A 22077-nucleotide genomic window follows, 5' to 3' on the forward strand; every position below is an offset into this window, starting at 1 on the left:
GAGGGACGGCTGGCGCTGTGATCACAGAGCAAGGACCCTGGAGCCAGGCTGTCCAGGTTGCAATCCTGGAATCCTGGAACCCTGACTGCCGCCTCTGTGCCTCAGCCTCCTCACCTGGGAAACAGAAGGGAACGGGACTCGTGCCTGCCATACAGCGGGCGTGAGTTCCTAGTGAGCCTGCTCGCACACTGCCAGGTGTGAAGCCAGCACAGTTCTAGCACGGGACGTTTCGTTGTCACGTCTAGCGGTATGCTGCACATCGGGCAAGCTGTCCCGGCCTCAGCAAACAGCGTAGCTAGCGGACGCCGTGTAGGCCCTGTGCTAAGCCCGTGGGCTCTTGGGGCATACCATTTAGAGAGTAGAGAATAAACGACACAGAAACTAAAAACCCAGACTCTAATGGGTTCTAATGTCAGCTCTCTGAAAGGTTTGTCAGAAAAGCCTGAGCAAGTTTCAGTTCCACCTCCTTCACGCCCAGTCCTCCGATGGAGATGGGCGCCGTCTGTCCGAGTGTGGCGGACATGGTCGTGGCCCAGGCCTGTCCTTCTGGTCTCATGTTTGCCTTCGAAGGACGACTACCCCCCATCGGGACTCTTCCTCTGGGTGGGTGCCGTGGGTGACAGCCCTGTTGTTAATATTCCTGGCTGCTGCTGACCCTCAGTTTGGTCACTTGGCTTGTTCATCTCCACAGGTTCTGGAAGGTTTGTGTGGGCTGTGCCCTCAGAGTGAGTAACTTGCACTTCAGAGCATCGCGTCTGTCAGGGGCTCGACCCTGTAACAGTCTCGCTTTGCCTCTGCACTTCCCCAGAGGGACCAAGAGCAGACCTGTTTTATCCATTTCCACTCGGGTTTGTCATCAGAGGCAAAGCTTTCCGGTGTTGGCTCTGTCTGATTGCTCCTGGCTCGGCGGCCTCAGCCTGTTGGTAATCCTGGTCAACATTTTTGAGTGCGTACTGGGTGCCAGCTCTTTGCTTGGCATTTTTCACGTATCCATCCCTCACTAATGCCCAGAGCCTGAGTGTGAAGCCCCGGCTACTTCTGAGGGTAAGCCAGTAGTATTGAGTAGCAGCATTAGCCCAGTATTAGAAATGAGGCTTTGCCAAGTTGAGACTTGCCCAGGGCACACGTGGGCGAAGCAGAGGCCTCTGATGGCAGGACAGACAGGTAACCGCACGCCCACACCCGTAGACCACCAGCAGTGCAGATCTCTCTGCCTCCGTCTGTGCATCACATACTACACGTACCATGTGTGACGTTGGTTTTTTTTTTTTCTTCCAAGGAGAATATCCTACCATGTAGGCTGCCACCTGCTTTCCTTTCTCATCCTCCCTGTGTAGGCAACCTCAACGAGAACTTAGGGCAGCCAGCGGAAATCCTTCTGCGGCCCTGCACAGGCAGAAGAAGCGCTGTGGGAGACGGACTGGAGAGACTCTGCGAGTACTGAGCACTTTGTTAGACGGTTACTTAAAGCATCGAGTTGGAGCCAACTTTCTGGACACTTAGGCTGCATGTAAATGTAAACAGAGCAGTCCCCGCAGCGTGTTAGGAGGGGCAGAGCAGTCCACACAGCGTGTTAGGAGGGGCAGAGCAGTCCACGCAGCGTGTTAGGGGCAGAGCAGTCCACACAGCGTGTTAGGGGCAGAGCAGTCCACACAGCGTGTTGGGGGCAGAGCAGTCCACGCAGCGTGTTAGGAGGGGCAGAGCAGTCCCCGCAGCGTGTTAGGAGAGGCAGAGCAGTCCACACAGCGTGTTAGGAGGGCATCCCTGTTGACGTGCCCACAGTGTTTCTGCAGGCCTGCCACAGCCGTCCTGTGTCCCCTGGAGGTGGCACGGGCAGTGTGGCTGCCAGCTGCTGGGTGTGGCTGTGCCCTCAGCAGTTTGCTGTGTGGCCTGTTGCAGGTGGTGGTGTTTGGTTAGAAGGTAAAGATTCCGATCGCTTTATTGGAGGAGGTGAACTTCTGGCTATGGTCCCTTGTGAAAACCACGGAAGCAGTTCTCAGCATTTCCCTCTGGGCATTGTGCTTAGCTTTTCTATGCTTTCTGTAAAAAAAAAAAAAAAAAGTTTTTTTTAGAAGTTTGTGCATTTGTTTGTTTGTTCATTTGAAAGGTAGAGTGACAGAAAGAGAGGGAGAAACAGAGATCGTCCATCCACTGAATTACTCCCCAGATGCCTGTAGCAGCCAGGGCTGAGCCAGCAGCTCTATCCGGGTCTCCCCCGTGGGCGCAGGGGCCCCAGCACTTGGGCCATCTTCTGCTGCTTTCCCAGGCCACAGCAGGGAGCTGGCTGGGACATGGAGGCTGAACTTGATCCCAGGCATTCTGATGTGGGATGCAGGCAGTCCAAGCTTCAGCTAACCCTCTGCGCCGCCACACCCTCCCTCTGTACCCGCCCTGTTCCTTCATCCCAGCAAGCAGCCCTCTGCGCTTCATCCGTGGAGGGAGGCTGGCCGCCCCGGCTCGGGTTGGTGTGAGGTGAGGGAAAGGCGCTGTTCATCCTGTGCAGGGTTGGCCGGAGCGTGGTCACAGGCAGGAGCACACCTGCACCCCTGCCAGTCCACCTGTCTGTCTTCCTGGGCTGGTGAGGAAACAGGCTCACGAGGGAGGAGAGGCGCCCAGAATCGCTCCCGTGGAGCTCTGCCTCCTGCCCACGAGGCCGTGCTGCCTTGGCGGCTTCGCCTCTGCAGCTTCGTGGCAGAGTGTGAAGGAAAGCAGGGACCCCTCACTCCCTTTGCTTCCAGCGGACCTGAGCCATTAGGCCTTCATCTCCCCTGCTCCCAAAGGGGAAGGCACTTGTTAACCACGGGTGATGAAAAGTGTGCCTTCCTCCGCCTCTCCTGGTTCCCAAGTCCTGTTCTCGCGTGCACCAGACCAATAGCTGTCTCCTCACGTCGCTCCTGCTACTGTGGATTTCTCTGGTGTGATTGTCACGGGACCTTGCAAGTCGCTGATGTGCGGCTCCCGCTTCCGGGTGCGTTCCCACTTTGCGGCCTTTCCCTCTTCCTGGCCTCCTGTGTGTCACAGCCCCAGCCAGGCCAGGCAGGTGTCACATCCCTGGTTGACAGAGGGCCGCCGAGGAGGCGAATGGGGCTGCATCAAATGGTCAAGGAAGCGGTGCTCAGAGCAGAGCCAGGCATCTCGAGGGATCAAGTTCTGCCTAGAGCCGCCTTGTCGGGAGGTGCATTGGCCTTGCTTTTCTTTCCCAAGCAGACATTTTCTTTCTCACTCTCCCTGTAAAAGAAGCTTAAAAATAATATAATCATAAACTCACTGGGGTTTTTTTTTGGGTCAGATTGGGAATTTTGGAACGCAATCCCGTTTACTGGTCTCTTCAGTGGGATCTTTGCAGCGGCCACTCGGCAGACGTTAGCACTCCGAGTCTAGGATGGAGACGCAGAGCTGGCAGAGCTTCTCGTTCGGCCTCGTTCTCAGTTGACAAATCTCTGTGTTCTTGGGGAAAAGAAAGAGGAGTTCCGGAAGAGGTTGATTATTTGAGAATCTCTAGTTTTCCCTTCATGCGTCACTGTGACTGTTTAGGAAGATGACGAGCCAAGTTTTGTACTTCTGTGAACTCCGCACTGGATTCTGGTCACACCAGGCACCAGACGTCACAGAGAGCCTTTTCCAGCCCCCCTGCGGCCAGCCTCAGGTGCAGACTCCTGGTGACACTAGGTGGCATTTCATCAGTGTATTTAAATTTCACCATTGTTGGTTTTTCTACTAGGAATCAAGCTCAGCTGCATTTCCATAGGGAAATATTTTTAATATAGGATTTCAGTGTTAGAAGGGACCTTGGACATAATTCTAGGCTTCCTTTGTAGGCTTTTGCTTCAGGCCTTAAGTATTCATTTAAAAATGAATATTCTACACTTTTAGTGAAAGTGTAAAGGTAACTCCAGAATGTCATTCTCCTTGCCTCTTTTGTCTTTGGTCAGTCATAGACCGGAACATTCTGTTGGTGTGTAAATGAATGCTTTTCTGGGGTGGCTCAGGCTTAGTGGGCCTCTTCCCAGTAGGCCAAGGAGACAGCCCGCTGTGGTCCCTCCTCCCCACCCGGGGCTGACTTGTTGTGGTGCCCTCCTGCCTGCTTTGTCAGATTTAACCTTGATCCTATCAGTGTTTCCTGCTTGTGTCTTTATATTGGCCCGCATGTCTTAGCTTGGGCTGCTGTCACCGAGCACAGAAGCCTGGGTGGCTTCAGCATCCGCCATTTATTTATTTCTCACAGTTCTGGGGCCAGCGGGTTGGGTGTCTGGTGAGGGTGCTCTTGCTTCCTTCTCGCTGTATCGTCACATGATGGAAGGGGGGGGGGGAGAATGAATGAACTCTGGTCCTCTTACTCCTCTTCATTTAAATTGCTGTTTGAAAGGCAGAGTGACACACACAGGGAAAAGCACAGACACACAGAAAGATAGGGTCCGTCTGCTGGTTTACTCTTCAGATGCCTGCAAGAGCCATGGCGGGGCCAGGCAAAGCTAGGAGTCAGGAACTCCATCCAGGTCTCTCACATGGGCGGCAAGGACTTGAGCCGTCCTCTGTTGCCTCCCAGAATGCACAGCAGGAAACTGGATCAGAAAGTCAGAGTAGCTCGGTGTCCGGAACTGCACCAGGTTTTCTGATATGGTATTTGGGTGTCCCACCCCACCATGTCTTCCTCTTATAGGGGCACTAACCCCTCATGGATGTTTCCCCTTCAAAACCCCCTCAAGGCCGGCGCCGTGGCTCAACAGGCTAATCCTCCGCCTAGCGGCGCCGGCACACTGGGTTCTAGTCCCGGTCGGGGCGCCGGATTCTGTCCCGGTTGCCCCTCTTCCAGGCCAGCTCTGCTGTGGCCAGGGAGTGCAGTGGAGGATGGCCCAAGTGCTTGGGCCCTGCACCCGCATGGGAGACCAGGAAAGGCACCTGGCTCCTGGCTTCGGATCAGCACAGTGCGCCGGCCGCAGCGGCCATTGGAGGGTGAACCAACGGCAAAGGAAGACCTTTCTCTCTGTCTCTCTCACTATCCACTCTGCCTGTCAAAAAATTAAAAACAAAAACAAAAAACCCTCAAACCTAGTTACCTCCCAAAGGTCCCGCCTCCTGATAACAGCACATCGGTGCCTCCGCCTGAAGTTAGGGGGAGAAAACACCCAGCCCGTGGCTCTCGGTGCCTGCGCCCTTCTCCTTCCTTCGTGACCCTGTGCGTTGCTCTCGGAGACCGAGTGGGGCGCGTCTGAGCGCGGAGGGTGAATGCCGAGGCCGTCAGCAGGAGACACGCTGGGCCACGCCGTTGGTCCTTCCTCCGCTGCCCGCTGCCCGCTGGTCCTTTGTTGCTCTCCTGTCTCCCTTCCTTTCAGTTGGCCCCTGTGGCGGCTGGATCCTCCATTTTTAGCCACAGTCACAGTTTGCTGTCTTAGCGGATCTGTTCCGGGGTGAGTGGCGTCTCTGCCAGCTGATTGGCATTTCTGAAGCATGCTAACGTGCCCACAGCTGTGGTGTCAGGAGCAGGCCTATTAATAAAGGTGTGAGTCTGGGAGGGCCCAGAGAACCGTCCTGACGGACCCCAGCCACTGTGCGGAGAAGGGAGAGGCTGCCGTATCTGGCTTATTTCTTTGGTAGCTTTTGAAGTGTGGAGGGAGCGTGCAGGGGAGGACGCCCACGCGGCAGTTACCGTGGGACGGCACAGCGGAGCAGCCAGACTGACCCTGGCTTGGTATCCTGCTCCCACGGTAATTGAAGGGCCTGAAACCTGGCTCCCAGCAGAGAACAAATAGGCAAATAAATTGGAGGCTTCCTTCTTATGGTTTATTGATGCTGTTTTGACCAAGTAAAAAGATTATTTACCCATAAAAGCTCAAATCTAAGAGTTGTTTTTGTTTTTTTTAAACTATTGGCTATTTGAAAAAAAGCATTAGGAGATAAAAGGATGGAAGAAGCTAATATCATTATCTGATATTTAGATTAAAACCCAAGCAAAACAGTTAGATTTATGGTATTTTTATGTGGCTGTTTTTCTTGGCACAGATAATAGCGGGAGGACTTGCCTGTTGTTTGCTTGGAGTTATGTTCAAAAGAAGAACCGGGGCACCGTCACGATACATGGTTCCCTCTCATTAGCTGGAAACAAAACATATTAAAATAATGAGGAGCAGAGGTCTCTGCGACTCAGCGTGGCGGCAGGGTGTTTCTGGTTTTGCACTGATCTTAGTTTTAGTTGGAGGTTTAATGGGATCGAGAGATGTGACTGCACACGAGCCCCCCATTAGCCCCCTGCCACCCCTACGGCGCACGCGCACACCACAGCTGTGTGGGTGTGATCTGACCCAGGTGTACGGGAACGTGGCTCACAGGGACGTGGGTTTGGTGCGCTGCACCCTGGAGGCAGGTTCAGTGCCCTTGCTCCAGCCACCACCTATGGCTGTTTTGGTCAGTGCTCTGCAGGGGAGGTGGCACTGATGTCCTCGCTTGTCATTATGTGTCACACCGATCTCCGTGAGAATTCTTCAGTAAGGACAGACTGCACATGGGTTCTCCTGAACACGAGATCAGGCAGAACCACAGCTTCCCCATGGTAGGACAACAAACAGCTAGGAGGCAGCCTCAGAGCTGGTAGGAAGGTTAACTGTATCACTACCCCAAGTCTAGGGTTTAGGTTTTTTTAAGTTTCTGTCGTTTTTAAAATTTCTGTAAGGCATTTAACTTTGAATATTAAAACCTTAAGGCAAAGGGTTTAAAACTTACCCAAACTCACCACCCTACACATGGCTGGAGTCAGTGGGAGGGGAAAGTGTGCAGCCTCCCCACAGCTGGGAGAGTCGGGTGAACGGGGTGAGCAAGAGGCCCAGGGGCTGGGGCACTAGCCAGTGTTGTGGCTTCCTCGGTCTCCGTCCCCATCCCAAAAGAATCCGTTTCATTGCGGAAGCACAGGGAACAGATGTCAAAGATGCAGCCTCCGTGTCTGTGCAGGAACGGTCTGTGAGGTGAGCCCTGGGAGGCTCCCCTCTTCCCGTCCATGTGACCTCTGGAAGGCTGGAGTCTCCTTTCTCGCAAAATGGGGGCCCCTCTCTGATGTCAGAATGCAGTGGTTTGAAGAAATCCCAGTAAAACCAGACCCTGGGTTCTTTCCCCTGAACTCCAGCTGCACAAGAGTTCAGACGCGGCTTTTTGAGCAGTTGGAGTAAGAGAAAAGGTCCCCTCTGTGGCTCTGTGCTGACAGCAAGCACCTTTGAAGCCGTGTGTCTGCTTTTGTCGGAGGCCAGCCAAGAGAGCACCATAGGATGTAGCTCTGGAGCCAGGCCTCAGCGCTCTCACTCACCTGATGGGTTGCAGGTTCATGAGTGCCCCCTGTGTTTGGTGCACTAACCTAGGCATTGTGGGGAACATGGGCAATAGCACCTCTGCACCCTCCAGATGAGTCTGTGTGGGTGGCGAGCTTCCCTCCTGGACCAGGAAATCCCACTGGGTGCCCTGTCCCAGTTTGGACAGGAGCTGTGTGCCTGAGAGGGGCACTGGTCAAGAGCGGCTAGCAGAGGGGAGGTTCCTGTCCACGTGATCTCTTCCCATGAGTCCTCTGGTCTAAGCCGGCCAGAAGTGGTTATAACTCAGTTCTATCCCATTCTTTGCCCAAAGGGTTTAGTTCTTGGAACGTGACTTGCCAATGTCTTAGAAACATAAGTAATTATATGTAAAGTGCTTTTTAAAAATACAGTGAGTCATGTCTTAGAGTTAGGAGAGCTGTTTCCCCCTCACCTCGAAAGAAGCTCTTGGTGAATCCTTGAGAAGGAAGTAAGGATTTTCATAGTGGGAAGAATCCTATATTGTGTGATTTGGCTTATTATAAGTTTTGAGATTTTTGAAGCCAGGTTCTCTTAGTGCAGGACTCGGGCTCCTGGCATGGGTCGAGTGAGGCTGTGTGTGGTGAGGTGCTACAGCGTGCACCAGGGACGCCACGTCGGTTCCAGCATGCACGGCAGCTTTGAAGTACTAGGCCTTGTTGAACCGCACTGGCTTCATTAGGATATCAGACACAGCCACCATGATTTCCTTCCATTTGCTTCTCCAACTTTGTTCTGTTGTGAAACATTGCCTTCATCTGTTTGGGGCTGGTGGAAGCATCCAGAACAACGTAAAAGACACCAGGCATTGGAAGATCATGATCATCTAATTTGGGGAACGCAAGATTTAAGTTGGAAATGTTACATTTCAGTCCTGCCTTTTATGCTTTCCTTTCCTGTAAGTTCCTTCCAATATGTGTTCGTGTTTGTAATTTGAAGCATATTAAAGCCAGTTGAAGTTTTATATTTACGCTTAGATTTTTTACATATTTATGGGATACCGTGTGATAGTTCCATAAATCTAATTTCATATTGACCCCAACAGTTTGGACTCGTTAGCCTTAAGCTACCCAAGGGAAGACGGTTTGCTAAGCCTGCTTTGTGAACACTGTGGACATGATTCCACCACTCTGGGGAAGCCACATGCCTTTCTGGCTCCTTCAGAAACACCCAGCGCTCAACTTTTAGAGCTTGCCGGGTCCTTGGAGCAAAGTGTAGTTTTCTAGAGAGGACGGGGAGATGTGTCAGCTCACACACCTACGGAGCACACAGGACCCCGCCTGAGAACGCGTGGAGCTGCTTATGTGGTCAGTGTTAGGATGCCAGTGCACGCTGGGGAACAGGTGGAGGCGTTCCTGATTCTAAGTGAGCTTGTCCTCAGGTCATTCTGAGTTGCTGGGACTTTCCCAGGTGTGGAAAGAATTGATCAGAAAGGCTTTTAGGTTGAGAACTGATAGAACAATCCTAAATCATTCTTGGAAATAGAAGGTTGAGATTAATAGATAGCAAAATTGTAACTGAGAACTCCAGAGAACGCTGAAGTACCAAATCGTTATTCTCGTGGAGTGGGACAGTAAGTAAAGGCCCTCCCCAATATGCCACACAAATGCCCCCCATCCCCACAGATGTGAGATGTAGGAGTTAAAAGAGTAGATGGTTTTATTTCTCTCCATCTTTCATTTTATTGCTGGCGAGTGGAGAAATGATCTTGGGTATAAAAATCATGTTAGAACTTTGATAAGTTACTCTTTGAAATAGAGTTTTTTCCATGCCACAGACATTTGGAAGGAAGTATGTTTATTGAAATATATTTTTGTAGAAAATATTACAGAACCTGTAATTGAAAACTTATGGCAGTATTTTGAGGAGTGATATGTTCTTAATGCTAATTTGTAGATTCGCTCTGAACTCCCTTCTGCTGTTTTAGAACCATTGGCTGAGTGAACATTTTCCAAGAGTCTTTTCAGATCTGAACTGTTTCATGGAATGGAGTAGTTGATGCTTAAATAATGTATAAACCCAGTTGAACAGGAGCTGCCTGTCAGTTTTATTAACTTTGACCTTTTCTCCCATTATAGAGGTGGTTCCGTTAATATTTAATGGGCCCCTTATAGATCTCGACAGTTGGAGCTGTGTTCCTGGAAACTGGGATCTGTACATATGATGAACAAATGTCGCCTGATCATTGTGAGTCAGCTTCCAAGGGGGGTTTTGTTTTGGGGGAGGAACACTCCTTCCACCTACATACCCTTCCAAGTGCCTTGTATTTTGAGAGCATCCAGGATGGGTAGAGGTTTCAAAGGAACCCTTTAAAAGACAGACAGCAGTTAGCATGCATTTCTGCTGTTTTGGGGTTTTTTGTTTGTTTGTTTGTTTGAGCAAATGATCCAAATGATGCCAGGTGGGCAAAATCGCACTGCCACTCTGCATAGTTAGCAGGGCTCTTCCACTCCGAGAGTCAGCAAGGCTGGAATGGCTGAGCTTGCATGGACCCTAATAAGACACAAAGAAGAAGGCGAGCCAAGAGGAGAGACGATTCCTTGAGCCAGGAGGGGGCCCTGCCAAGCTGTCTTTCCCTTTAATTCCATAAAGCCCTATGCATATTGCACTCATTGCAAATTCTGGTGGGGAAGATCGAAGCCCGAGCAGCTGACATTTTGAAACATTGTCTTTCAAACTTGTACTGTTCCTGGCTTCCATCGATTCCCCATTTAAGAAATCTGTAGGAGAAAACCAAATTTGAGCAAAATTCATGGGTCTAAGATGAGCTGTTAGAGCCAGATTATTCCTCCCTTCTTCACCCTGGAAAGAGCTCCGTTTCTGCTGTGAGCGGGATAGATCTCTGTCTTGTATGGGGCAGCCATAGGCTCCTTCAGCAAGCCGACCAAGTCAAGCAGGAGCACAGGTGTTCCAAACACAGACCTTGGATCCTGCTGGGCACGGGCGTCTCCACCTGGATTACCTCTCCAAGGGCAGGCCTTTCCCCTGGCCTTGTTTCTTCCCTCTCTGTCTGCATGCAGCCCGCTGGCTTTTTGGGTGAGGCCATTTACTTTTCAGGACATCGTTACCCTTTGCATTGAGGGCCCAGCCCCTCATACGTGGTAGCACCAGTTTCATTTCCATGCGCTGTGGTGTAGCTGACTTAGCAAAGGGAATCCATGCCTAGGAAGAGGGTTTGGAGGCATTGATTCAGAGCTTCAGAATGAATTACTATTTGTATGTTTAACTTAGTTCTAAATATGTGTTTGAGAGACCTTGCTTAGTTTGAGAAGAGAGGAAGAAACATATTGGATGTTATAAATGATTTCAATCCCAATTCTTAGCTTGGCATTTTCACATTTGAATGTTTTATTTACATCTGTTCAAAACTGGGATACCTTTCAAGGATCACTTTATTATAGAAAGGTTGTTGACAGCTCTCAGGATCTGAAATACAAAAGCACAGGGCTTTAAAAAAAGGACAGTAAACGTCATTGTCGTGCCAGATTGGATGTATATGTCTTATATGACAATGGGTGAGAATGGTGTGTTGTATTTTAAGTCAGAAGATCCTGATGGTAGGAGCTGGGATTGACTGGGCACAAGGGAACTTTCTACAGTGGTGGGAAATTTCGGTCTTGATTGGGATCTCGGTCTCAAGGCTGTTTACAGTTGGTCGCTATTCACAAACTGTACACCTAAAATGTGTAAGATTTTACCTAAACAACTCCATAAGGTATATTTTTTAAAGATTTATTTATTTCTTTGAAAAGCAGAGTTACAGAGAGGCAGAGGCAGAGAGAGAGAGAGGTCTTCCATTCACTGTTCACTCCCCAGATGACTACAACGGCCGGGGCTGTGCCGATCCAAAGCCAGGAGCCAGGAGCTTCTAGGTCTCTCATGTGGGTGCAGGGGCCCAAGCACTTTGGCCATCTTTTATTGCTTTCCCAGGCCACAGCAGAGAGCTGGATTAGAAGTGGAGCAGCCGGGACTTGAACTGGCACCCATGTGAGATGCTGGCACCACGGGCGGCAGCTTCACCCGCTACACCACAGCGCCAGCTCCCTATAAGGTGTATTTTTCAGAAGTCTTGTTTGGTTTGGAACTAGGCAATACCATTTCTCTTTTCCAATAGGGACATTGAAATACTGTAGATAAGTAAAATGATCTGTCCTAAGCAACCTCGAAGCTCAGCAGTTTGTCCAGGAATAAAGCAAAGCCTGCTGGCTGGGAGCCCATGTAAAGTCGCTGCTTTCTGCCCTGGTTACATTGTTCATTGCCCTTAAGTGGAAAGGAAATGGACTCCCCCACCCCTTTCCCTTCAGCGAGCAGGAGGCCATTCCTGTACCTTGTTGGCGGATATGTTCAGGTGCTTGTTCTTTGATGGATACCTGGACCTTCCCCATTGAAAACAGTAGCCCTGGGGTTCTGAAAGCCAATTCCTACATTACATTTGTGTGTGATAAACTGAGTTGTGGTCATGGTTTTTTGTAGTCATGGTTTGCTGCAGCAGACTACAAGTTAGGTAGTTTTTTGTTACAAAGTGAGACCTGACAGTAGTGAGTTTCTAAAACTAACTTTGTCTCTAAGGAAACCTGAGTCCTCTTATTAAAAAGTGACTGATACAAGCTTTAAAGCTGTTTGCATAAGCGTATATGAACAGTAGTAAACAATAAAAAGGAAAGAGCAGGCTTTTAGCCCAACAGCTGAGACATTACATGCCTGTGTCCCACACTGGGTGCAGTAAGTGGTGGCTCCGCTGGCTGGGTTCCTGCCACCCTTGTGGGAGACCTCAGTTGTGCTCCTGGCTCCTGGCTCCCGCCACAGCTCAGCCCTAGTTGTTGTGCACCTATGAGAAGTGAACCAGCAGATAGGCGCTATCTCGCTTTCTCTGTCTCTGTTTCTATACCTCTGAAATAAATCAAAAGAATTTAAAGAAGAAAGAATTAACAAATTCTCCTAGTACTTAGAAATACATTTTTTTTAAATTATTTATTTGCAAGCTAGAGAGGGAGAGGTAGAGAGGAAGATCTTCTATCTGCGGTTCCCTCCCCAGATGGCCTCAACAGCCAGGGCTGGGCCAGGTGAACCCAAGGGCTTCATTCAGGTCTCCCACGTGGGAGGCAGGGGCTCAAACACTTGGATCGTCATCCACTGCTTTTCCTAGGCCATTAGCCAGGAGCTGGATCAGAAATGGAGTAGCCAGGACACAAACTGGCACCCATATGGGATGTTGGCATCACAGGTGGTGGCTTTACCTGCTGAGCCACAATGCTGGCCCCACATTATTGGTATTTTAGAGACCATCTCTTTAAGTGGTTCTCTGTTTATAGCGTAGCTTTTTTTTTTTTTTGATTGAACAAAATGATGTTGTAAGGTCTTTCCATATTTAACTGATCTCCCGATTCACTGTTGAACATTTTGATTGCTTCCTGTTATTCATCATTGTGTAATGCTGTGATGAGCACCTTATTCATGGTTCTTTTCCTATTTGTCTGATTTTCTCCATATGAATATGTTTCTTGACACAGAATGTTAGTAGATATATTTGAAATTACTTAAAATGTTCTAAGGGGCTAAAATTGTCAGTATTGATCATCTTGTGCCCTTTGTCCTGCCTTTACAAAATGTTATTTTCTTCCCCTTTTTTCTTTTTTCTCCACAGTTGCAGTACCATGCAGGTCTAGCATCTGGCCTTCTGAATCAACAGTCTTTGAAGCGCTCTGCCAATCAGATGGGCGTGTCCGCCAAGCGCAGACCGAAGGCTCAGCCCACGACCCTGGTCTTGCCGCCTCAGTGAGTGATGGCTTTGCAAAAGCACTGTTTTTTCTCAAGTAGGGACTACTTTGTGCTTGCTTTTGGAGAATGGAATGGCTTTTTTCTTCTTTAAAATTTTCTTTTTCTAATATTTATTTATTTGAAAGATGGAATTACAGAGAGAGTGGGAGAGACAGAGGTCTTCCATCTGCTGATTCACTCCCCAGATGGATGCAGCTACCAGAACTGGGCTGGGCTGAAGCCACAAGCCTGTGACTCTGTCCTGGTCTCCCGTATGGATGTAGGGACCCAAGGACTGGGTCGTCTTTTGCTGCTTTCCCAGGTGCATTTGCAGGGAGCTGGATCAGAAGTAGTGTGGCCAGGGCCGGCGCCGTGGCTCAACAGGCTAATCCTCCGCCTTGTGGCGCCGGCACACCGGGTTCTAGTCCCGGTCGGGGCACCGATCCTGTCCCGGTTGCCCCTCTTCCAGGCCAGCTCTCTGCTGTGGCTAGGGAGTGCAGTGGAGGATGGCCCAAGTGTTTGGGCTCTGCACCCCATGGGAGACCAGGAGAAGCACCTGGCTCCTGCCATCGGAACAGCGCGGTGCGCCGGCTGCAGCGCGCTACCGCGGCGGCCATTGGAGGGTGAACCAACGGCAAAAAGGAAGACCTTTCTCTCTGTCTCTCTCTCTCACTGTCCACTCTGCCTGTCAAAAAAAAAAAAAAAAACAAAAAAACAAAAAAACAAAACTAGTGTGGCCAGGATTTGAACCGGCCCCCATGTGGGAAGCTGGCATTGCAGGTAGCAGCTTAACCCGTTGAGCCACAACACTGGTCCCTAAAAGTTTGTTTCCTTAAAAAGGTGACTTCTAGGCTTTGAAGTGATGCATGATGGTAGCATAATTTGCCTAGAGTCCTGTGAGGTGGCTGTGTGTAACACAGCTCACATTCTGCCTAGGGTTTTGGGATACCTCACAGCTCGTTCTTTGTTTCCTTATCATCCTCCCAGCGTGGGCAGCACGTGGGCGAGTGCCCCGGTCTGGTTTTCCAGGTGACACCACGGCAGACCACCTGGAGAAGCGGCTAGCACTGAGATGAGCAGGGCCAGGCCCGTTTGTCCGTCTGAGTAGCAGCACACGTGCTCTGCTGTTTCCCAGGGGAGGGACAGCAGATACAGGTCAGGCCCATGGGACCCCCAGCTGGGTGATTTGTTCACATGTGTGTTTGCACATGTAGCCTGCACTTCCGTCACATGTGTGTTCGCACATGTAGCCTGCATGTCCAGAATCCAGAAGAGCTCGTCCTCACATTCCCTGTCTCCGCCTGATTTCTTTACCAGTTCATCTCGCTTGTCCTGGAACTTTATATAAATGAAGACACCCAGTCTGTCTTCTGCAGCTGCTTCCCCCAGCCCTGTGCGTTGAACCGAGTACCTGTTGGACTCATGCAGGCCATTCCTGTTTCTTGGGATACTGTATTCTTTGAGCATGCCACAATCGACATACTGTGTGCCAGGCCTGAGTTAGTGATGTGGGATCAGGGCGTGGGCTGTCAGTCCTTGGTGGCAGCTCCCCGGGGGGCCTGTACCCCCAAAGGCTGGGCCTGGGCTTGGCACACGTCCCCTCTTCCTCACAGCCTCAGTCACAGGCTGCGTTTACATTGCCGGTCCAACAGAGCGTTTCCTGGGAGGCTCAGCCGTTTACCTTTGCCCAGGGTCTCATCTTGTGTGGTGAGCAAATGTCTGTGGTGCCTGCTACGAGCCAGGCACAGTTCCAGGCCCTAGGGCCATCATCGTGCCTTCCTGGAAGTGTTCATTTAGGAGGGGAGGGAGGTGCAGTGGGGAAGAAGAAGAGGAAAGGCATCCTGAACAAACTGTCAGACATGATCTCCCGTCGTCGTTAATTCTGGGACTGGAGTAAGCAGCATGAGAAGGGATGGGTGTGGGGAAACCTGCCTGAATCCAGTGGTCAAAGAGGGCCTCTCCGAGGAGGTGATGATGTAGAGACTGGAATGAGGAGGAGAAAGGGCCCATGAGGGGCTGGGAGGCCCTTTCTGTAGCCGGTGGACACCCCTGTGTCACCAGCTGTGCGAGTGTTCAGGGCCTCTTCACAAAGACCGTTTGCTTCCAGGACAGGAGGAGGGTGACCGACCAGCCCCCCTCCCCCCCAGCAGGCTGTTTTTCACGCTGTGCACACCCACAGGTGCCGTCCTCTTTACAAAGAAGCCTGCTGCACGCCCGCGTCTTCAGCGCTGCCAGCCAGAGCGCCCTGTGCGGCAGAGAAGCTGCTCCAGGCACCTGCGCCGGGTGTTGTTTGCAGCCTGTTGACTTTGTGATTCTACAACCTCAGCTCTCAGCCCTCTTGAGTGTGATGGGCCTTGTAACTTGTCATTTTCCCTGCATGGATTGTCTACCGAGGCAAGATGTTTGGCGAGGAGTGAAAGGGTTTCCAACGGTCCCGTAAGACTGGAGCCACAAAGTGTTTGTTGCTAACTCTCTCTTGACAAAAGTCAGCTCTGGGTCCATCTGTTCACCATTTGTTAATTTGCATTGGCTTGAAACCTGTTTACAGGTGACATGCTATTATGAGGACACTCAAACTATTTTAAGCGCCGAGGCAATCAACAGACTCTGTTCTGATGCCAGAGGAAAGGAAGGGAGAGAGAGAGAGGTGTTCACAGCTGTCGTTATAAATTTATAATAAATCACTCAAAATACTTAGTTTCAAAGAGAAAAAGCGGTAACTGTTTCTTAAGAATATAATGGTGAAATGATTTCCTATAATCATTAGCGTGTTTCCTGGGATAATTGACCACTGCCTTTTTTTTTAAAAAAAGATTTTTATTTATTTATTTGAGAGGTGGGGTTACCGACAGTGAGAGGGAGAGACAGAGAGAGAGGTCTTCCGTCCATTGGTTCACTCCCCAGATGGCCGCAACTGCCAGAGCTGGGCCAATCTGAAGCCAAGAGCCAGGAGCTCATTCTAGGTCTCCCACGTGGGTGCAGGGGCCCAAGGACTTGGGCCATCTTCCACTGCTTTCCCAGGCCATAGCAGAGAGCTGGATGGGAAGAGGAGCACCCAGGACTAGAATCAGTGCCCATATGGGATGCTGGCACTGCAGGTGGAGGATTAACCCACTGTGCCACTGCGCCGGCCCCAGCCACAGCAGTTTCACATCACAGGGCTCTCTGGGCTCGCCTTGTCCCAGAATCCCTCTGTAGAACGATCTCCTGCTGGCAGGCACTGGTTCTAGCCATCCTCACACTTGTGAGCACCTACTGTGTGCCGCTCCTTGTGTGCACTGTTGGCTAGAAACGTGGCACAGCTGTCGGCCAAACTGGGTCATACAGTGTTTCTAAAGTTAAAAAATAGAACACCAGAGATTTATACATAATGTAGATTGAAAAAAAAATAGAATAAAGACTACAAACAAGAAAAAGTAATGCTGTCACCCTGAGCAAGTTATTAAGGTTTTGACGGATACTGCCCTGGGCTTTTTCCTATGCATATGTAATATATAAGTTTTAAAACAAAAATTTCCAAAAAGGGTTGTAATCTTGTTCTGTGTTATGTCCCAACATTTTAGTGACTGTAGTTGTTAAATCAAAGGTGATATGATTTGATCTGTGGAATATTTGTATTTGCATATTAATAGCCATGGTCTCTACAGGACTCTGAAATACACTTTTTTGTTTTCGTAAGCACAACATGACCGTAAGTTAACTGTGTCATTAAGGAGAGTCCCGAAATCTGGGCCAGCAGGTGGTCCGCTGTTTCCTGTCTGTCTCTGTCTCTCAAACACACAAAAAAGTCCATTTTCTTATTTATTTATTTGAGAAGTAGAGTTACAGACAGTGATAGGGAGAGACAGAGAGGTCTTCCATCCGCTGGTTCACTCCCTAAATGACTGCAACGATCAGAGCTGTGCCGATCTGAAGCCAGGATTCAGGAGCTTCTTCCGGGTCTCCCACGTGGGTGCAGGGGCCCAAGGACTCGGGCCATCTTCTACTGCTTTCCCAGGCCACAGCAGAGAGCTGGATCGGAAGAGGAGCAGCTGGGACTAGAATGGCGGAGGGTACACCTGCGCCACAGCGCTCCAGTTTCTAAGTGGCTCACTCAGGTGGCAGGCAGTTAAGTTGGAACTTGGTTCCTCGTGGCAGGTCTGCTTGAGTATCCTCATGACATGGCCTCTGGCCTCCCAGGAACCAGCGACCTGAGAGAATGAGGGCCAGCAGAGGCTGTCCGTTGTAGGACTTTGCCTGAGAAGACAGTGGGGCAGTTTCACCCCATTCTGTTCCTTGGAAATGAGTCACTGAGTATGAGTGACCTTCGGGGGGCGGGGGGGGGGGGGGGGGGGCGGGATGAGGCTCTTCTTTTGGAAGGAGGGAAGTGTCGAGACTTGTGGGAAGGAAGAGTCCTCAGAGGGGGGGAAGGCCAGGCCTGGAAGCCACACCCACTTATTCAGTGAATATTTAGGCAAGGCCCCAGCTGCTTGGTTCTTCTTCTTCTTTTTAAAAAAGACGTGTTTATTTGAAAGGCAGAGTTACAGAGAGAAAGAAAGTAAGTCTTCCATCCATTGGCCCACTCCCCAAATGGCCACCATGGTCCGAGCTGAGCACATCTGGAGCCAGGAGCTTCTTCCAGGTCTCCCATGCAGGTGCAGGGGCCCAAGCACTTGGGCCATCTTCCACTGCTTTCCCAGGCCATGCAGAGAGCTGGATCGGAAGTGGCGCAGCCGGGAATCAAACCAGCACCCATATGGGATGCAGACGGCAGCTTTACCTGCTATGCCACAGCCCCGGCCCGGTTCTGTGCACTGTGTGCTCCAGAGCTGATGAGAATGTTGGCTGGCAGGAAGCTGGGAGCAGAGAAGAGAATAAACAAGAAGCGTGGCATCAGATCCTTGGGCCAGATCCCTGTGACAGAGGTGGCCCTGCCCTGCCCGCCGGGGCCCCCGGGCTGGGTGCTCCTCCAGATTTCTCCGCTGCTGGCTGTGTAGAAGGGCTTGACCTCAAGAGCAGACAGGTGCCTTCTTGTTTAGGTTACAGGGTCTGAAGACGAGATTCTGCCTCTAAACCGTGGAGGGAACCAACTTAGGGCGAGTGGCCGGTTCCTCACCTGCCCTCTTGCGTTACTGTGTGTCTGTCAATGTGGCGATGGGGCTTCCTTGGTGGGCCGGTGTTGACTGTTGGGTGGCACTAAGGCCCTAGGACAAATCCACGGGCTCTGCACTGTGCCCAGCCCTCAGACCTGGTGGGAACAGCAGGCTTGGGGCGAGCTTGCTTCAAGAGGCAGCTGGCTTCCTCCACAGCAGTCTCTGAACGCTGATTGCCGCCGAGTTCCCCGAGGATGAGTGACCCGGAGCTGTTCTGCCCTGCAAAGCTGGTGACAGGAGCAAGGGGGCGCCTGTCGTGCAGGGCTCTCCCCAACACTCTGAGGAAGCCGCCTCGCTCCCGGTTCCCATGGTCCTGTGCGGGGAAGTCTCCTGCTGGACAGACATGCTCTCTCCCACTCGGAGGCCACCTGCCCTGTGGCGGGGCACGCTGCTAGCACTGAGGTCAGCCAGGGCTGACTCTCCACCTGCCTGACCTGTGTGTGGGCGCTGAGAGCTCTGTGTTTCTGGTCTGTCAGATGGAGCTGTGCTGACGTGCGCGCTCTCCCAGAAAGCAGTGTGGCTTTCGCTGTGCTTTGTGTCCCCTTGGCTTGGTGGCTTTAATCCGTGGCTGAGCCGAACGGCTGGTGACTCCTGGTTCAACAGCTCAGTCTGGCTTTCTGTGGCAGCCGGGGGGCCAGAGACCACACCTGGCTCCCATTTAGGTTTGGGGAACAAGACAGCTTTTTCGAAAGGTTGTGTGTGTGAATACCACTGCCACCCCCTGCGAGTTGTGGACACTGGGTTGCTCTTGGGTGGTCTTCTGTGTGAAGAGATGCCCCACTGAGTCAAGACCACCTCCCTTCATAGGCTTCCTCCTCTGTGGCTGCTGGGGACGAGTCCTCGTGTCCCCAACAGAGAACAGCTCTTCCACCCGCCCGCGGCCCCACCGCTGCCACCCACTCCAGGCCCACTCCCCACTCAGCTTCTCTTTCTCCCACTCCAGTATTTTCCTTTCTCCTGAATCATTCCTGTAGGAATAGCCGTGTCTTAAATTCACTCCCCCTCCAGCTCCTGCTCACAGCTCTGCTCTGCGGCCCAGCTCCGTTGTTTCTGAGCTCGGTCATGCTGGGCGGCCACAGTCCTGGGCTCCACCCATAGGCCCTCGCTCTGCCACTTCTGGAACTCTGTGTAAAAGGAAATAGTTACATGGAACGTAACGCTTGCTGTCTGGTTTATTTCACTCAGCAGGATTCCTGTCTGAGGTCAGTGGTTAGTGCCATTTGATTGCTGAGTGGAGTTATCTGACATTATTATTATTATTTTTTAAAGATTTATTTATTTGAAAGAGTTACACAGAGAGAGGAGAGGCAGAGAGAGATGGAGAGAGGTCTTCCATCCGATGGTTCACTCCCCAGTTGGCTGCAGTGGCCAGAGCTATGTCGATCCGAGGCCAGGAGCCAGGGGCTTCTTCCGGGTCTCCCACACAGGTGCAGGGGCCCAAGGACTTGGGCCATCCTCCACTGCCTTCCCAGGCCATTGCAGAGAGCTGGATCGGAAGTGGAGCAGCCGGGACTAGAACTGGCGCCCATACGGGATGCTGGCGCTTCAGGCCTGGGCGCTAACCCTGTGCGCCACAGCCCCGGCCCTGGAGTTCTCTGACATTCTTTGGAGCCCAGCAGTGCGGCAGGCTCAGCATTTGCGTCTGTTTCACTCTTGCCTCTCCCAGTTGAGAGTGCAGTCTTCACACACTGGTTCCTCGGTGACCTGGCTCAGGCGTGAGCACCGCCAGCACCACTGGCACTGTGCGCGGAGACAGGTGTTGCTGGAAAAAGCGCCAGCTCCGTGGGAGGCCGCAGGGCCGCCGCGGCGACGATGGCAGCTCTGTGCTGGTGCTGGTGCATGCTGGAGCACCAGGTTGCCGTGCGCACGGCCACTAACCTGGCCCTGAGAGCTGAGCCGAAAGAGCCGCTTCTCTGTCACTGCCCGCACACTCATTACCGGGACCCTGGCTCGAGGCTGCACACGGTGCCGGACAGGCGACTGCACGCGTTCACACGGGGGAGTGCTGCTCTGTTCTCGAAGGCAGAGGTGAAACCACCAGGCGTCACCGAGAGCAGCGCAGGGCCTCAGCCTGCCCTCGGCGAGTGCTGGACGGCGGGGGCCGGCGGGGGCCGGCGCGGGGTGCTGGGCGCTCCCTCCGAGCCAGGCAGGCTCTTGACGCCAGGAAGCACAGGGAACCAGGTGTCCTCCGTGGTCGCTGGCTGTGACTTCCTGCTCTCTTCTGCTGACGTTGAGATCTTCCTTAAGTGTCCTGTTCTCCCGTACCCTCCAGGTGTGGAGCGCCAAGCTTCTGCAGTTCCAGACACCTTGGTGCCGAGGCCGCTGGCGTGTGAGCGCTGCCGCGTGTCCTTGCAGGACCCCCTTTTCCTCTGGTTCTCTAGGGCGTTGTTTGAAAGTCTTGCTGTTTTGTTGAGGGTGGAACTTGGTTCTATAGTCATTAATTGATGCGAAAGTCTCCAACTCTGAGCGAGACAGGAACCTCTAACCGGAGTATCTGGCATCTCTTTAAAGGAGTTGAGTTTGCCTCGGGCCGAGTCACAGCACCTGAGCCGTGAATGAGGAGCGCTCTGGGCCGGCGCCGTGGGCCTCGGACGCACAGAACATCACTCCTCTCAGGGCCGTCCTCCTGGGTGCTTTACGGGGCCGCTCACTTACGGAGCTTGGGCTGGGGAGCAGAGCACGCGTGGGCCCCTGCTGCTGTCCCACCCAGCAAGCAGAGAACGTTGCAGCTCTGAAGTTGCTTGAGTTGTGGAAAAAGTTATCAGAACTTGGGTGGAAATTCACTAAATCAATCTTTTCCCCTACTGGCAAGTATTAAGTAACAATATTCATTAAATACCACAGAGAGGCTGTGTAATAAAGAAATAATCCTAGGCTTGGTGGCTGGAACTCTCCAGAAGAGCTGAAATTGAGAATATAATTAAAGATTAAAACATTGTTTGCATTCTCGAACATGGAGAAATCTTTTCTCTCCATTGCGGGACCCTGTTAATAAGGAAGAGATCAGTTTCCAATAACCGCCAGCAGCTAAGCTCGCTTGCCAACAGCAGTCGTGTGTGAGCTGTCTGGGCCTTTCTCTTGCAAGGCTGGAGCTGACTGCAGGAACAGGGGAGGGGTGTCAGTCAGTCCTGCCTCGGAGCAGTGCGGCCCTGTCTGTCGGGCATCCTGAGAGTGAATGGCGCTGCTCCGACAGCAGCTTAGCCGTGTAGCATTCTGGAGCCCGTGGTTCATTGTATGCCTCGCTTTGGGCAGCAGAGTCCTTTCCAGTGGATTAGTTTCACCCCGTGTTGGGGACAAAAGTCAATTATTGGTGAGAACCAGCCTACCTGGCTCCTTGAGGGTTCTCCTCTCGCAGCAGGGGAAAGGGTGGGAGAACTGTCATGCCCTCCGGCCATCTTGACTCGGGACAGAGAGAAAACCTTGACAGCCCAGCCCGGGTGTCCAGAGCTCCCTGAAGCCGCCTGCACCCTCAGCCCCAAGTGGGAACAGGGAGTGCCACGGCCTTGCCCGAGTGGCTTGTTGGGTTCACCGCCCGGAGCCATCGGTCACCGTTTACCCTTTTTAGTTTTCCGTTTGCCCTGAAATGACTTGGCAAAGCGCTCTGAGCTGAGAGTCCGGAGTGCGCCCCTCTCTGTGCAGCCTCCAGTGTTGCTCTGTGCTCTGCGCTCTGGGGGCTTCTCATCCGTGGGTCTGGAGTGGCGGCTGACAGGTCCTGGTCCGTGTGTCCCTGTGCCGTGTCCTTGGTGCCTGGAGGAGCGAAGGGTCTGCAGGGAAGGAACGAGGGGGTCGGCGTGGCCCAGGAGCCCCTTCCTTGCCTGCTGCGTGGCGCTGCTTGGCATCTCCACCGGGGCATCTGGCCCTTCCTGCCTGATGTGACG

The 22077-nt window shown here is 52.0% G+C and overlaps 1 protein-coding gene across 1 annotated transcript in view; it reads left to right on the plus strand.

The window, feature by feature from the left end:
• The window catches only part of MED27 (mediator complex subunit 27), a 207386-nt gene that overhangs the window by 60690 nt on the left and 124619 nt on the right, over positions 1-22077 (plus strand). The window contains exon 3 of the mRNA XM_062207327.1: positions 12955-13085. Within this exon, the coding sequence (XP_062063311.1) occupies positions 12955-13085 (131 nt within the window). The remainder of the gene's footprint in view (positions 1-12954; positions 13086-22077) is intronic.

The sequence above is a fragment of the Lepus europaeus genome, chromosome 12 (genome assembly GCF_033115175.1).
Source record: "Lepus europaeus isolate LE1 chromosome 12, mLepTim1.pri, whole genome shotgun sequence".
In the NCBI taxonomy this organism is placed as follows: domain Eukaryota; kingdom Metazoa; phylum Chordata; class Mammalia; order Lagomorpha; family Leporidae; genus Lepus; species Lepus europaeus.